Source organism: Echinops telfairi, unplaced genomic scaffold (assembly GCF_000313985.2).
Source record: "Echinops telfairi isolate 266 unplaced genomic scaffold, ASM31398v2 ScPeMD7_7424;HRSCAF=8462, whole genome shotgun sequence".
NCBI classification, from domain to species: domain Eukaryota; kingdom Metazoa; phylum Chordata; class Mammalia; order Afrosoricida; family Tenrecidae; genus Echinops; species Echinops telfairi.
This window is the reverse complement of record NW_022111324.1, coordinates 28,455,349-28,473,083: the sequence shown is the minus strand read 5'-3', so window position 1 is coordinate 28,473,083 and position 17,735 is coordinate 28,455,349. Positions and strand designations below refer to the sequence as shown.

At 39.5% G+C, this 17,735-nt stretch overlaps 1 protein-coding gene across 1 annotated transcript in view; it reads right to left on the bottom strand.

Moving 5' to 3' along the window:
- Positions 1-17,735, bottom strand: part of HMCN1 (hemicentin 1) — a 562,350-nt gene that overhangs the window by 330,395 nt on the left and 214,220 nt on the right. The window contains exons 5-6 of the mRNA XM_004706670.2: positions 16,856-17,027; positions 14,780-14,886 (exon numbers count right to left, since the gene is read on the bottom strand). Of these exons, the coding sequence (XP_004706727.1) occupies positions 14,780-14,886; positions 16,856-17,027 (279 nt within the window). The remainder of the gene's footprint in view (positions 1-14,779; positions 14,887-16,855; positions 17,028-17,735) is intronic.

The window sequence follows — 17,735 nt, the reverse complement described above, 5'->3', positions numbered from 1 at the left end:
ACTCTCCCTCTACCCTCCCAGTATCGCCACTCACTCCACTGGTCCTGTAGGGATCATCCGCCCTGGATTCCCTGTATTTCCAGTTCCTAGCTGTACCAGTGTACATCCTCTGGTCTAGCCAGACTTGCAAGGTAGAATTCGTGTCATGATAGTGGAAGAGGGGAGGAAAAATTTAGGGACTAGAGGAAAGTTGTATTTTTCATCGTTGCTACATCGCACCCTGACTGGCTCGTCTCCTCCCCGAGGCCCATCCGCCCTGGATTCCCTGTATTTTCAGTTCCTATCTGTACCAGTGTACATCCTCTGGTCTAGCCAGACTTGCAAGGTAGAGTTTGTGTCATGATAGTGGGAGCGGGGAGGAAACATTTAGGAACTAGAGGAAAGTTGTATTTTTCATCGTTGTTACATCACACCCTGACTGGCTTGTCTCCTCCCCGAGACCCCTCTGCAAGGGGATCTCCAGTGGCCTACTCATGGTTTTAGACTGATGTCCCACATTTGAAGCTCCTAAGCTGGTGTTATGAACTTGACAATGTTTTCATATTTTAAGGACAAATTTTGCAATATTCCACTCAGCTCATAGATATTTCTCTAACGAACAGTTCAGGAAAGAACTCGTGCCTTTCATACCTCAGAGCCAGGTTTGACGGGCAGCTAATAAACCTCAAGCCCAGCTTCTATCTGTCTGTCCACGGACGCTGGGTGCTGCGACGGTGGAGGTTTCAGAGGAACGTTCAGACTGAGACAACTACTTCCCAAATCCAGCTAACGAAAAGCTTATGGATGGCAATGGTTCGATCTCATGGTGCATGGGGTTGCCATGAGTCAAGGGCCCATTTGATGACAGCTCACCTAAGTACTGCTTGGAGTTCCTGGGTCTTCGGTGTTAACCAAAAGGATGTTGGAGGATGAGTTTATCTACAGGCATTTCTAAAGAAAGGCTTGGCAATCTACTACTGAAAAACCAGCCACTGTACATGTTATGAAGCACAGATCTACTCTGCACATATGGAGGGCCAACTTAATGGCAACTGGTGCCCAATGACCTCTTTCCAGTATTTCTGCCTTTTCTGTTTTCTTCACTGCTGGGGAAGTTCAGCCAGGACACGCACAAGACACGACCACTGTCCGGAATTTATCTTACTGGTCTCCTTAGAACAGTAGTGTCCCAGCCAAGGTGCATAGTGCTCAAGAAACAACTGTGAGCAAAATGTAGTCCTAATCCTCTAAAAGGCTTGTGGCCAATGAGGGAAACAGTCAGAACAATACAAGCGTTTCATATGATGCAATGAATGAAATGAAAGGGCCCACAAAGAAAGGTAATTCTGGGGCACAGATTAGTTTGTATGTCAGCCAAGACTTTCTAAAGGGGATAATAGTTGACCAAATATTTAATGATAAACTAAGTCCTGACATGGCACATATGTGCATAAATAATAAATCATTTGGATTAAGGCAAAAGGATAAAATAGTAACAATAATTCATTGAGAATGCTTCCACTATGCCTAGATCCTTTAAATATATTAGCTAATATAATCCCCGACATATTGCTACTATCTGTTATATAGCAAAAGAGGTATCATCAGTATCCTTACTGCACAGATGAGAACTCTGAGGCACTGGGACATGGAATCAAAACTCCACTCACTGACATCGAGTCAGTTCCAGCTCACAGGAACTCTGTTGGACGGATAGAACTGGCCCTGTGGGTTTCTGAGACTCTAACTACTTACAGGAGTTGAAGGCCTCGTCTTTCTCCTGTGGAGTGGCTGGTGCTATCTGGTTTGGAAACCCAATGCTTAACCCCTGTGCCAAATTCACAATTTTTATTAACTGGAGAGATGGAGTTTTAATAGAAAGGTCAGTCTTGGTTCATTATCAGAGTAATACATGTTTCCTGAGGGGTAATGTAAATCAGAATCTGTCTCTACCTGATTATGTCTCAAAATATGATCTCAGGATCATCTTATGCCCAAATCATTTGGATTGTTTGGTTAAAAATGGAGATTCTCGGGTCTCAGCCCAGATTGACTGAATCAGAAATTTTGGTCATTGGATTCTAAGAATCTATATTTCAGAAACTACCTAGACTCACAAACAATTATCCATTATTTTATTATTTGATCATCAAGGCTGTGTTTAGCATGAAAAGACCACACACATACACACACACACAAGATAGCCTTTAAGTAGAAGCAGGAGATAATGGATGAGAGAAAGCATTCACATGGCCACACCGAGAATCTGTACTTGAATCACCATCTCATCACATATGTAGGTAGCACCTGAGAGAAATGCTGCAGGACAGCTATATAGATATACTTTTCATCTGGTGGACACTCAGCTTTGGCTACATATGGTTAAAGTTAGGCTACCACCAAAGCTCTGAAAAGTGTGCCTTCAATTATTATGGCTGCCTCGTAACTGGAAGTAAGGAAAGAGGAAGAAGGGAGATAGCTTGCTACTCCCATATTTCCTTATCACGAGGTAGAATCTGCAAAGGAAAGGGAAATGAAGCTGTGAGAGTGGGGAGACACATCTTCCTTCTCTGCATAAATAATACTGCCAGACACTGGAGTTCATCTGCAGAAGATTAAGTTTGGGGTCCTTATCACTACCACTTATTCCATTATTTCTAAGGAAAAATGTGTTATAAATTCCACACAATAAAGAAAGCATGCATACCATAAATTATAACCTACCTTTATATTGAGGGCTCCATATAGGGCAATTTAAAAAATGCTAAGCCTAACTTCAACTGCTTTGTGTACAGTAGAGTTTCAGTGAGGACACCGTTGCCTACTGATTTGTTGCTGGTTGGTTTTTGTCTTTACAAATGTTACACTACTCGGGGACTTCTACTGATTTCATGAAGGCCAATCAAATTGCTCTCTAGTATGATGAACTAATTTCTATTTATTTACTGGCATGATGTTATTGTTAAGTTGCATGCTATTCAGAAGTCCCCTTATGATAAAATAGTTTTTGAGACTACCAAGGGGGCAAACACGCAACATAATATGTCGTAGGACTGCTGTCGAGTGCAAATTGTCTGACAAATTTTCTGTGCACAAATCAACTGGCAAAGGCCTTTTTACGTGTAAAAGAGATGTGTTTAAATTATCTGTGAAAAATTAAATTTAATCAAAATTTAAATAAATTAAAATGAACTAATTTTAATCTTTGAACTATCAAGCTTTGAACTTCCATGCACAATTAATAGTCTTTGAAAGGAAGGGAGTAGATTTGCTATTTTCTGAGCAATGCAAACATTATGAAGGTCAATAAAAATTTAAATAGCGATATATATTAATTGTGTGTTTCTACATTATACTATATAGTAGAATTGCCTTCCCATAATATAAAAGTGATTGCAAAATTATTTCATTTACAAATATGTCAGTTTTATACATAACCATTGCCAAATCTAGATTAACTAGGGTAATGTGTACAAAGGTCATGAATAATCTGAAATGATTAAATTTTTAAACATAATATAAAGGAAAAAATGTAGTTTCATTTGAAATTATCTCCATTGTTTAGGCATGCATTCATCACTCTTCAGACATGCTCTTAAAACAATTATGACAATATTTGGGCCATATCTTAGGAACACTAAACATTACATTAAATTTATCAAAGAGAAAATGCCAATAGGGTTATTATCTACTGAAGTAATTTATGACTTTAATCTTTCTTATTTGCTCTTATCTTTTCCAGAATCTCACCGCCATGGAGCCAATTCCGATCCACAGCAACCCTGCAGGACCGGAGAGAGCTGTCCCTGTAGGTTTCCCGACGGTGACTCCTCATGCGACACATAATAATTTATAAGTTACCAAGGGATCAGAGGGAAGGGGGAGCGGGGAAGGAGGGGCAAAATGAGGAGCTGATGCTTGGGGCTTAAGTGGAGAGCAAATGTTTTGAGAATGATGAGGGCAACGAATGTACAAATGTGCTTTACACAATTGACGTATGCGTCGATTGTGATGAGTTGTATGAGCCCCTAATAAAATGATTAAAAAAGAAAAAAAAGTCACTACACCTTAAAAAAAAAGATAGATTCTTCATAGGATTAGAAATTAGCAGCTGATGTTTTTGAACTGCTATCTTTGACCTATCTTTGTGTAACCACTACAAGACCAGGAGTCCGCTTTTTCAAATTAGTGTAATACAATGTTGCATTCACAAGGATATTACCAGAAATAATAGCCAGTCAGTTCCAACTTGTGATAACTTCATGTGTATCATGGAACAATTCTCCATCATAAAGTTTCCAATGGCCAAATTTTGGGAAGTAGATTATTAGGCTTTCCCTTAAAGGCACCTCTGCGTAGACTTAAACCTCTAACCTCCCAGTTAGCAGCTGAAAGTGTTAACCATTGTCACTATGTCGCAAATCTTATGCGGGGGTGGGGTGTGTAAGTACCAGAAAATAGAAAAAGAAGGGGGAAAAGTGTGTGTGCTTGTAACATATATAGATTCTATAAAAGGCTAAATCTTTTACAAAAAATTCACTTTTAATCCTGAAAAATACCCTGTGTAGTTGTACTATCAATATACTAATTTCACAGATCAGAAATGTTATGTAACTTGCATAAATTATAGCAGGTGGCAGAACTATGGAGTGAAATTAGGCACTGAGCCACTAGGAACCACAATCTACGGTCACATCAAGGATTTGACTGTGCTACTTTGAGGGTAAAAGTTAAGAATGTTGAACCGCTCCCCATCATAGAAGGAGAGTAAAACTAGGATTCCCTCCAGAGGACAGCAGCAGATACATAATAGGGAGCCAAGAAGTGGGCAGCAAGGAGCAAACAGAAGCACACAGGCGCTTCAAGGCATGAGCTCCATGTCTAGGAGTAAATCACTCATGAAATCCATAAAATGCCTGTCGTTTCGTGAATCATTTTGAAGTGACGGAGTTTTGCTTTGGATCAAAGCAAAAAAGCTTAGAATCAACATCAAAGAAATAAGCAAGAAAGCCATAAGAAATCAATTTTCACAGGAAGCCGTGAAAGCGATGGGGGAGGATTGGAGCCTCTCTCACATATTACTGCCCTGGTGGGGTTAGAAAACGAAATGGCATGAAGCTCGTGAAAGGAGAACAAGAAGAGAGCAAATGCCATGCCCAGGTTAAGCCGAGATTCTGCCCTCTCTTCCTTTTCAAATTATTTGACCCATCTCGGTTAATTATTTTATATATAAAATACATGGATGAAGGCCCAAGTCACTGCCTTTTCTATTCAGCCTGTTAAGTAGAGTCATCCTGTGGGTTATGTTAAAATGAGAGTATACATTTAAAAAATTAAGGATGTTGTGCTCGCAAATTCAAGGTCCTTGATTAATATTTAACAACCATACTCAAGACTACTTTTCCTTTAATATAAACCTCTTCCAAAAAGATAGTCCTCGCCATGGTCTCTGTTACCACTGATGAAAATTTAGAAGAATTGAAATGGTCCTTATACTTATCCATGTGGAAACCCATTCCCAAATGGATACATCTAGCTATAACAGCCTGTAACTTATCTTTATGATCTAACTGTAGTTATGTTGTCTACTAATTCTATCACGTAAAACACAGGTCACCAAGTAAGTAAACTCAACAGCAACTAAAACAATAGCCATCGGCAGCGCCCTGCAAAACAAAAAGTCCGTAAGTGGGCAGCAGTAGCAAAGAGACCAGTAAGCAATGCCGCTCTTTACCAGAGACTATTTGGAAAGGTCAAAGGTGCACAGAGCTACCCTACCCTGTGGTTTCTGCAGTTAAGAAGAGATGAATCTAACAGCAGCAGATTGGCTAAAACATAACAGGAAATTTCCTAAACGCTACACACTTAGCAGGGTTTATAGGGACAAGATTCTGAGGGTTGATAATTCAAATAATCCACTCATACAGTTTGAAAGCATTCATAAAGATTAGCTTTACTCCTCTGAATTTAGATGGTTAGGTTGGTCCAAGAAGGTGGGTCAGAGTTAGGGCCTGAGGGTGAACTGAGCTGTGGCAAAGTCAACATTTGGCCAAGATGACGTTATACAACGACTCTACTGGAAGCCTAAAACTGGACATAGATTATCTTGACCCACAAAGAAAGAGAGAAGCATGAGCAGTGGGTGAGTTAGGTTCTGAGCTGGCCTTGGTCTACCAGGAATGAAGGACCAGGCCAGGCTGAAGCACCAGGCGAGGACCACGGAGAGCTCCAGAGCAAAGCCATGGAAAGCAGTTGCCTAGCTTTCTGAAAAATGAATCTATGCTTTATCTTGGGGACTGCAGGGCAATGAATATCCCTTCCTTAATACTCAAAAACTGCAAGCCAATTGGCACTTAATAAATGGAGGTTTAATTAATTTTTAAAGCAAACCACCTTATGCTGTTTGTTTGCTTGCTTGCTTTTTCCCTAAGATCCCTCTAGGAGCAGCTAAGGTCAGATTCATCAGGAATTTGTTGAATTTTTTCATCCAGGTATTATGATATGCATGTTCATATATGGTCTCATAAAATACTAATTATAATAGTAAAAAATGATTCTCTAGTACAATATGGAACCGAGTCTCAAGTAAGTATTCCTAAATGTTTAAATTGTATGATAGGGTAAACTCCATTGAGTCAGCTCCAACATACAGCTGCCCTACAGGGGAGAGCGAATTGTTGCCGAGGATTCCCACAGCTGTGAATCTTTACGGGAACAGGAAGCCACATCGTTCTCCCACAGGGAAACTGGTTCCCTTGAACTGCTTATTTGGGGGCAAACAGTCCAACGTGTAACCCACTACACCGTCACGGCTCCTGATAGGGTAGTTTAGGAGGATATAAATTCCACGTCTGATAGTCTTCCTAGTAAATCTATATTCATGCACAACATTTTATGATTACTTGTTTTCTGAATAAATTTGGCCTATATGGTATAAAATATAATCATTCTTTCCAACTATTTATATGTCCTGTACTTCTCAGTACCTTTGTACTTAGAAAAGTCCAGGTCAGTGGGATGCTAGTAACTACTCTCCGGGGAAGTGAAAAGCAATTTGGCAATTTCGTTAGCCAACTTCCAGCTCCCAAACATGATGACTCTGAATCAAGAATTTGGTTCACTATAAGCCATTATAAGAGGAACGCTGGTGGCATAATGCTTACGCACTGGACTGCTAATCGCAAGGTCTGCAGTTCGAAACTACCAGCCATTCTGTATGACCCAACACGGGACTTTCTACCCAGGTAAGCAGTTATGGTCTCAGAAACTCATAGGGGAAGTTCCACCCTGTCCTATAGGGTCGCTGTGAGTCGTCATACCCTGCATGGTGGGGCAAGGGTGTGGTGCGGGGAATGAGCCATTATGAACAATCACCTGCACACCTTCAGGCTATGAGTTATAAGAATGATATTCAAGTAAATGTGCATTCTCCAATGTGCCCTTTCCCCACCTCTACTTAAAATAACTAAAGAGAATACATGTTCCAAATCAGTGTTTTCCAAAGTGAGCGATAACATGGGGAGGAGTCACTGGAATGACCCAAGGGGGTTGAAAAGAAGATACCTACACTTTATTCTGGATTATGGGCTACAGTACAACAATTTTTAATTTCCAGGGATATGCTGTGGGGTTTTTTTTCTGTAAAGGGGATGATAGGCAAAAAATGTTGAAACCTATGTTTTAAATGATAGTGGAACTTGCATTGGCTTGGATTCCTGAGAGACCAGGTAAACCAGAATATTCTGTTAACCCCCCACAAGGTATGTAGATATTAAGTTTCTTGTGTTAAGTCAGTATGAATTCCTCTTAGCACTAAGTGTGGAATCTGGAATTAAATTTGATTGTTTGCACTCATTCTGCTCTCCCAAGAGTCTTAATATTATATAAAATGTCAGTAAGCCACCTGTAAAAATCCAACAAATGAACAAAACTTTAACAGCTTTAGTGAACTTCAGTGGCTTTAGTGGGCATCTGTACTTAAAGAAAGTAAAGATATGATTTAACAATTATGCTAGAGAATATGAATAGCTACTTTTACCATTCCTGTGTCAGGAACTTGTTAGGTGCTTTACTGACCACTCATTTAATCAAGACAATAGGAAGTATTATTTTCTCTCATTTTACTTACACTTGGTGAGGTTGTTATTTCTCCAAGAACTAAAATATATTAAGTAGTATATCTTGAATTCAAGGGAACATATAACTCTTCTTAAAGTATTTGTTCTTAATTTACCTTCTATACTTTACAAAGAATAGGATACTTTGCAGTCTGATATTGATTAAGTACCCATTGTGGGATATGAACTGAGCTATACATAAATCTGTAGCAGCTGCAGGTAAATGTCAGTATCATCGTAATACCATCATGTTATTATTAGATATTAAATCTTTGGAGAAATGTGATGATAGCCAAATACTGAGGATAAGTTATATTTAAATATAACACATGGTTATATGAATACATATTTCAAGATACAGGTAGCTATGCAAAAGGAAGCATTTCATTGACTTGGCAGGCCGAAACAACTGGGAATTTTCCATGAAAAGACTACTAGAAAGCATTCCCTTGAATTAGCACTGAAAAAAACTACGGTGTTTAAATAACACATTTGGTATATTGTGCAGGCTTATTAAAAGGAGTCATCAGGTGAGAAAATTTGGAGGCCAGACTAGTCATCTTCTTGTATGGGATTTTCTACAAAGGTTGCTTTAATTATGAATCCTAAGAAGCTATTGCCACTGGAGTATGATTTCTAAAATATTTTTATCCTGTAGAAAAATGCATTAGTAAACTCTGGAATCTAACATAATTATCTAACATTAAAATGTTTATACTAGTCTCAGGACCTCAATATAATCATGCTATTGAGTAGACAATCTTCTCCACTTGAAAGATTATCTAAGGACAATTTATCCAGATTTATGTAATGTAAATATCCTCTAGGAAATGTGTGGAATTATATGATCACACTGATAATCCTACACTAATAAAAAAAATTGTGCCATCTAAACCCACTGCATGCTCAATTCATTTAATTTCTTTGTAGAGAGCTTTCTTTAAGGATCAGAGGACAAAATTTGGCATATATTCTAATACTCTCTAAATAGATGCAGCCTGCTGAATGGAAAAGTCATATTGATTCTCAGAAATAAGACCCAAGATTTGTAGGTTCCCTTCAAATGAAAATTTGGGAACCTGAAAAGACCTTCTCTTTAGTTTTTAATAAAATATTAAGTTCTTTTCAGTTACTCCTTTTTTAGCACACTTTTACCAGCATAAGATGCAAATGAAACATTCGTGTCATTTATATGAACTAAACAGATGAGTTGACTCTCCTTCTGTTCGGTGACAGGGCGCTACTAGACCAAAGCAAAACACTTACTGGGGTTTCAGAGGGAAACCACGGGAGAAAAGAAATGGCCATTCTCTTAAGTTTTTAAATCCTGTACACATGAATTAAGTGTTCTTTATCACTATTTCTGTGGGAGAAAGACCAGGTTTTCCAACCCATAAAGAGTTACAGACTTAAAATCCCAAAGGGGCATTTCACCCCATCCTACAGAGTCACTAGAAGTGGGAATAAATATATTAAGTTTTAAGCTGACTACACCAATTCTCCTGCATACTTCCCTAGAGATGAGCAGAATAAATATATTCATTTATTCATAAATATTTATATAAAAATTTTCCTAGGCACTGCTATGTAGCATCTAGTGGTAACAAAATTTGGTCATATATTAAGATTAGGAAATACATTGTATACAATAATAAATGTGAAATACAGGAGCGAGTCTTCCATGCCCAAGCGAAAGTGCAGAAAAAATAGCAATAGAAAATTAGAGGGAAACAAGAGCACTGAAGATGGAAATGTCAGAAAAGACCATGAAAATGCTGCCAAGGGAGATTTGCCCTTGGGGATGTTAGGTAGGCTAGCTTAGGGCTGGGGGATGTCTGTTAACGCATGCCCAGAGGGCCAAGCTACGGAAACAAAAGAGTGGCACACTGCACATGCTCAGAGGTTCAGGTTTCCACTGGGTATGCATGGGTGGGCGCTGAACTTGGATTGGCCCACCTAGGCCAGGTGAACTCAATTCAGCCAGTGGGGTCGTCCACCACGCCTCCCTGCGAAATCATTGAAAAGGCAGGAGCCCAGAGTCAACTGGCAGAACTTTGGGAGATCACGTGACTCTGCGAGCAACTTCCAAACATGCTGCATTTCAGGAGGAGTCCTATGGGTGTCTGTGTAAACCTGAGACTTCTTCTAGCTCTCATAAAACTCACTTGGATCACAAACCAGGCTTCCTGTGAATTCTTTCTCATGCTGAGCCAAGGACTGAGGTATTTCTATCCCCATAGAGATCTAAGGAGGATAATTACCATTCAGATGAAGACAAAGTTGGGTAGAAAGGGGGAACTGATTATGTATGCAGATAAGGATCTACATATAACCTCCTCCTGTGGGAAACAGAAGGATTTTTCCCAAGTTGTCTCCCCCAAATATATGCCAAACGTAGCTGCTTGCGAATGACTATGCACTTGGAGGTCATCAGAAATAGGTCAGGGTTATTCTCCCTAAGGGTTATCAGCCATCTAGACCAAGCAGACACCACTATTTATCCCACAACAAAGAGGGCCCACTCCCTTCTGATAAGGATAGTTGTCTGTTTCTTTGTAGGAGATGCCAGAGGTCAAACCCGCCCTAGGATGACCAAGGTTAGGCTGCCATCATGAATCTAGGATCCGCCTTGTCACACTATACCCCTAGACCTTCCCATTCCTATGGGCACACCCCTAGCTCATCCCCTTCCTGTCATGCTTAAGCCTATCATCCATCCCCTTCCTACAACGTGTATGCCTATTGTACTGCCCCTTCCTGTGATGTGTGGTTACCTGTAACCATGCCCCCCTAAGGAGATATAACCGTTGGTTAGCAATAAAGTTGGAGCTTTCTCCTGCTCTTGCTCCTGGGGGCTCTCTCCTGCTCTCGCGGCCGGGCTGCCCCCATGAGGACCCCCAAGCGGGGCTGAGGTGAGCATGCTACCATGAATTGTGTCTGACTCCATTAATTCAATCTCTCCTCTATCTCTCTTGCTCTCTATGATGTTACTATAATCTTTACTTATTATCGCTGTACAATTGCGCCTACCGGACCTGTGATGATTTTTTGGGGACCCTCCTCACCCCACATCCTCCCTGGGGGACAGACAACAGAAAAGTGGGTGAAGGGAGGGAGATGTCATACTATGTAAGACATGACAAATTAATAATTTATAAAGTATCAAGGGTTCATGAGAGAGGGAGGAGGGGAAGGAGGGGAAAATGAGGAGCTGATACCAAGGACTTAAGTAGAAAGCAAATGTTTTGAGAGTGATGAGGGCGACAAATGTACAAATGTGCTTGACATACAATGGATGTATGTATGGATTGTGATAAGAGTTGTAATGAGCCCCCAATAAAATGATTTAAAAAAAAAAAGACAATTGGAGAAAGATCTTGGATTAAGAAAATGTGGTGAGAAAGGGGATAGGCAACCGAACAAAGCCGTATTTGTCTAAAGTAGAAAGACACATATTGGGAAAGAAATAGATTGGTTGATTTGGGTGATCCCTGAATGCCATGTGAGGGCAAATAATTGACTGTTGCTCATACTTTAGATAAAAAAAAACTGCTATAGGCAACATTAAAAATGCTATTATTAATCCCACTGATAGAGCAGACAGCTTCCAAATAGCTAGCTGGGTGTAAGGGAGATAGCACCAGGGACAGACGATCTAATCTCGGACATTTCTCTTCTTGAGAAAGAGTACATGTAAAACACGATCAGTTATTAGCTGGCCAAGAAGGAGATCCAAAGTTAGCAGCAACATTGATAGCGTTGATTCAGCTCAATTTCTTTTACATCAACTGGAAACATTCTTTTGGTATTTCACATAGGAGCAATTTGTTTTTTAACACTCATTGTTGTGTTTGAGTGGATGTGCAGCAAAACACACTGATCCCACTGTGTGCACATGCACAGCTGAGTGACACTGACTACATTCTTCGAGTTGTGTAACCATCCTCAACTTTGTTCTGAGTTCCTCTCTCTCCATTATGAACACAAACCCAGTGCCTCCCGAGAGTCCTATTCAACTTCTCTAGTCGTGGTCAAGTTGATCCCTAGCAGAGTTCTGAAAAGAGCATAATGCTCGAGGGCTATATATTTTCACTGGGTAAGCTAAACTATCACTGATTTTTTTCTATGATTTTAGGGGATATTTTTGATTGAACACTTAAAGACTAATTCAGGATAATAGTTTCAGGGTTTCAACCCCCACCCAAAGCTCCAGGAAGTCCAGAGTATATGAGAAATACTGTTTTAAATACTGTTTTGATCAGAATTCTGCTATGGATTCTTGGATCAAAACATCCAATAATATTAGCTGGGCATCATCCAGTCCTTCTTGTCACACGGCAAAAGAGGCAATTATCCATGGAGGCAATTAGTCACACATGCCCCATCCTTGCTCAGTCTCCTTATTCTGTTTCTCCACTGGAATACAGACTAAGACTTGTGTCTTGGCTGGCTGCGTGCAAGCTTTTAAGATGCCAGGCACCGTGAAATACACTAGGAGGAAGAACAGATGCACGAAACCCATTATTAGGCCAATTAACTGGGATGTCCCATGAAACCACGATTCTGAACTTCCATACCAAGAAACCAAATCACATGAGATGCTGTTCTTTTGCAGCCTCGGCAGCTACTCTTCCCCCAGCCCCCATAGTTGTAAATAGATCTATCACAAAAAGTTTTCCAATTCAACTTTTTATAATGTGGTTATAGATAGTGTGGCTTTTATTATTTCCTTAATTAAAAGATACTGAGCTTAGAGTCTTATCCAAAAGGAGTTCCTACCATCTCTTCACCTTATGATCTCTCCTTACAGACTAATCCCCAGTGCTTCCTTTCCCTAATTATCAATTAAAATGTGCCTAGTGCCCATTAAGTCAGTAGCACAGAACATGGATGTGAGCAGACACTGAGTAAATGTTTATTGACCGGATGACTGAAGGAATAGGTGTGTTAGGCAAGGGTAGAACAGCAGACCTGCATTCTCTCTCCTGCAGGCAATAGTTTGTACTAGAGAAAATGCCAAGGGTAGCCATCTAAATTGCCTGGAAATGAATTAAACTATTTCACAGTAAATTGCTAAAAATATAAACTAATAGCATTATTTGCATATCCTTTACAATCAACAAGGGATCAATTAAATGTCACTGCTCAAAAACCAAGAATGAATTACCACAATGGATTTGCTAGGCCATGGTCTTATAGGCTTAAGCTATTCTTACATTAAAATGATTTGGAGATAAAGACACTCACCACTTCTTATTGCCCTCCCTATTATGTTTAGAAGATGTTAGACTTAGAACTAATCATATTTTGAACAAATCGGTCAAAACAAAAATGCATTTTCCTTATCACTATAACAAACTCAATAACTATTAAGCACCCACTATGTGCAAGGGACAGAGTGAATAAAATAGGATGATGGACTTACAAGTATCTCTGGTCCATTTATTTAGAAAAAGTAGATTTTCTTTCATGTTACTTTTGTACCACTGTTATCCTTTATCATTCACCTCAAAAAAATCCATGTTATAATTTCAATTTTCCCTACAGGACTTATTTAGAATCCTGAGATTAAAGAAAGAATGTTCTAGGACTTGGTTTCATCCTTTGAACTGAGGAAGTCATCGTAGGACTATGTATGTGATGTCCTCATTTGCGCTGCTCCAGAAGGAACTGGAGCAAGTCTTTAATTTGGGATGTGAAAGGGTCCTTGTAGAAGAGAGGAAGCAAGGCAGGAAAAGGAACACGACCAATAACGGTCTGCTTTTAAGCCTGTTCCCACTGAAAAACGTGGGCTTATTCCTGGCAGGGGGAACGGTTGTTCCTAATAGGTGTTTATTCCCATAGAACATCCTCCACTTATTCTGGCATGCAGCTCTCTGAAACACAGAGGCAAATCCGGGACCTGGACCCAGGCCAGAGCACACTGAAAAGTCGGAGGAAAGATGGACAAGGCGCTCACCGGGTACGCTCTCGTCCGTCACACATATAATCTGTAGCAGAACAAGATCTCAGGTCGACGATCTCCCATATCTTGGGTGGATGCTACTTTTTCCATACTGCTAAAATGAAATACTTTCTTAGAGTAAATATATGTCACCAAGATGATATCTAGGGTGTGTGTACCATTCTGAGTTCAACATTGGATCTAGATCCACTAGGTGACAAAAGCCACCCCTACTTGAGGTTTTACCTTATACCAAGAAATATGCTAAGTATTTGATGAACAGCATCTCAATTTCATCCCTAGTACAATTATGTGAAGCAAAGGAACATTACTGTCATCCTCCAGGGAAGTCAACTGCCCAAGTTGTATAGTTTTCAAGTAGTAGTGCTGAATTCACACCCAGTCAGCTCTGTACCAAGAGTATGCACCGAAGCATCTTCTCTGGGTGCTCATTTCAGATTGTTGTGGAAGCAGATGGTGAACAAAGCAATCACTTTACAGATCAGGTGATAGGGGACCTATTTAAGGGCTTCTTGTAGCATATATCACTTTCTCTTCAGGGTCATCAAAACTTGACACTACCAAATCCATGTGATGATTAAATCTACCAATGCACAATGTATATTGCTTTTCATTCAAAGAGCTCTCCGTGACCACAAGAACAGACAAAAATAAAGGATATACTTCATACAACATGCCATCATCCAGAGAAATAAGTAGGCTTTGTGAAGTACAGTACCTTCACTGTCCACATTCCAGCTTCTGGCTCTTTCACATTCACCACCTTGGCAGAGTTATGGATATTTAATAGCTCGTTCAGGCCAAATCCCTTTTTTATCAGCTTCCCTGAAAGACAGACAAGCAGAATATTTCTCTCAGCTATGCATCTTAGTCAATTTAACACTACATAAATCTAAGAGCTGGATCAGATTTCAAATAACACAGAGAAATATATTTTTACCACAGTGTGGTGTAAACTGACCTGAAAAATTATGATTTTCTATCCCATAGCTCAAATGAAAAGTACCTTGTTGCTATTATAAAGTACCTGAGAGATATGTATGTCCATATCTTAAGATGCTAGTTAATTTATATCTCAAATGTATTTTATTTTAAAGTTTCTGGGCATTGGTACTGCAGTGACAGGCTGCTATTTGTTATGCTTAGTTGATTTTTAATGGAGAATTACCACTGACAGCCTGATCATATTTCTGAAGCCAGCCTAGATAGCAATTACAATAGCTACTGAGAATTTATGTGCAGGCACTAGAGGCACTTAAACAGATGGCAACATAGTAAACCAGAATAAATGTCTTTTTTGGAGATCATTCAGGATATTACTAACAGAAGGTCCCAGAGTATAGCTTTGCACAAGTACAAAACCTTAACCACTTTTCCACCCAGCACCAGAGAGAGCTTTTAAGGGACATAACAATCACTGAAGGAGGCAGTGTAACCAGGGAACATGATACCAACCTCCACACACCGACTGAGATTTACTTAAGTATCTAATAGTTGAGATTTATTGAGGCTGAAAAGCAAAGTTGGAATTAAGCCATAGTTCAGTTATTCACTACACCCTTGGCTCTTTCATGCACTACTTTTGCATATATGTAAGCAAATCAGTTATAACAATCTTATATTTGCCACACAAGCTTTACATCGTTGTGTATTCAAGGACTTTTTTAAGGAGTGGTAACATAATGCAATACAATGAATACTGGCACTTTTAAGTACCTAAGTAGTAGAAAAAGCAAAAATTGCTCTGGGTAGCATGGAGGTCAGTGGAGCAGAATGTGGCCTCCAGAGTCCAAGGCGTTTACAAGGACAAACCTGTAGATACATTAAAATTAGCTGTGCTTCTTCTTGCTTGTTTTATTTCAAGTTGAGTGCTGGTGTTCATGTAACCTCTAAGGACAATTTCCAATGTTGTTTTCTTTTAGGCGTTTGTTATTTTATGAGGCTCAGATGAATGCAAAGCAAATTTCTCTGATTAAAATCTAAATTTGACTTTGAACAATAGTTTTCCATAAAACGGAACCTCTGTCAAATAATTCAGTGAAGATTTAGACCACTTTTAAGAGTTTATTTCTTGCCATTTATTTAAAAGTAACATAAATAGTGAACTAAATATTCCCTCATACACAGATTAGGAAAATCAAACAAAATATTATATTCATTGCTACAACATATGCTTATTGATTGAGATCCTGAGATGGATGACTTTATATAGAGTAAATATTTGGCAACTACTCTTCTTCTTTGAATGGAAATTCACTGAATATTTTAAACAATAATTCTTCTTAATATAGTTCAGCTACAATTAATTCACTGAATCTGATGTTTAAACTATTAGAAGTTTTAGCTTTTTTAGTCTCCTGTTAATTCATTAATAATTATAAGTTTTACTTTCTAAGCATCTTCCCTACCCCACTTCTGGATTTATTCAAATGTTCACAAAGCTAGCATTAAGTTTTCAGTAGGTATGGTGCAAATGGTGAAGCACTCTGCTGCCCACCAAAGGCCTGAAGGTTAGGACCACCCAGGGGCGATCTGAACCCATAAGGACTGTAACCCTGGGAAATCTCTTGGGCAGTTCTGGATATTACCAACATGAGGTCCTGGAGGATATCTTTGCGCCAAGCACAAAACCTTAAATGCTGCTCTATCACATGGTTTCACTACAGGTCAGAATGGGCCCCACAGCACTTTCCCACAACTGCAGAAATGCGCCATCCAATACAGGTGTGGGCACTATCATACTCTCCGTTGTCTTTTTTATTATTATTATTACACGAATTTAGGTATATCTTACCTAAAGGATTGCGAATTTCGATCATCGGGGAAGGGCCGCTCAGAGACACAGTAACCTCTTTTAGGCTGGGATCAAAAGGAATTTGCCAAGTGTTCGCAACATGCTCCAAATGATCTGTGGATAAGAGGTGAACTTTGGAGGCCTGCACCGCTTCTTCTACCCATTTTAGAACCTGTAAGAGACAAAGAGAACGTGAGCAGACTCAGAAATCACCCATGTGCTTCAGCCGCCATCCCTGCTGGGAGGAGTCAGCTCTGCTTCATCGCATGACTCCAGCAGTTAATGTCCTGGAGTGAGATTTATTTCAATCATTAGCGACAACAGGACTTTTCCCCTTGCTGGTTACTGTGTCAGATTCAGAATCAAATGCTGATTCAAAATCATAGAACTTGTGCTTAAATGTCATGTTTCCCATCTTGGGATAATACACTCAAAATAAAGTTTTATCTACAGCACTGACAAACCAGTGAACCGCTCACTCCATGGCTGTTTCCCAGGACAAATGTAAAGAACCTATTAAAAAACAGGAGGCAGTGACTGATCGATAGAAATTTCTTCCCTGTCCATTCTTTCTTTCTGAACTTCATTTCTTCCCAGATGTCTTGTTTTTTAAAAAATAATTACAATGTGAACAAGATCACCATTTTTTATGATAAAATGAGTAAATAAAAGAGTAATGTGAAAAATACCTAACGTATTTAGAGAAATTAGAAAGCATGGTTCAGATTAGGTCCAATTTTAGCATATCCTTAATAACAATCTTTTGGAAAACATTAAAAATTGTGTTTAAAAGATCCAAATTGGTGGGGAGGTGGGTGTGGGAGACCTGGTAGGGCATGATCAAGGGGAATGTAACAAACAGGAAGTGCTGAAATCCTGG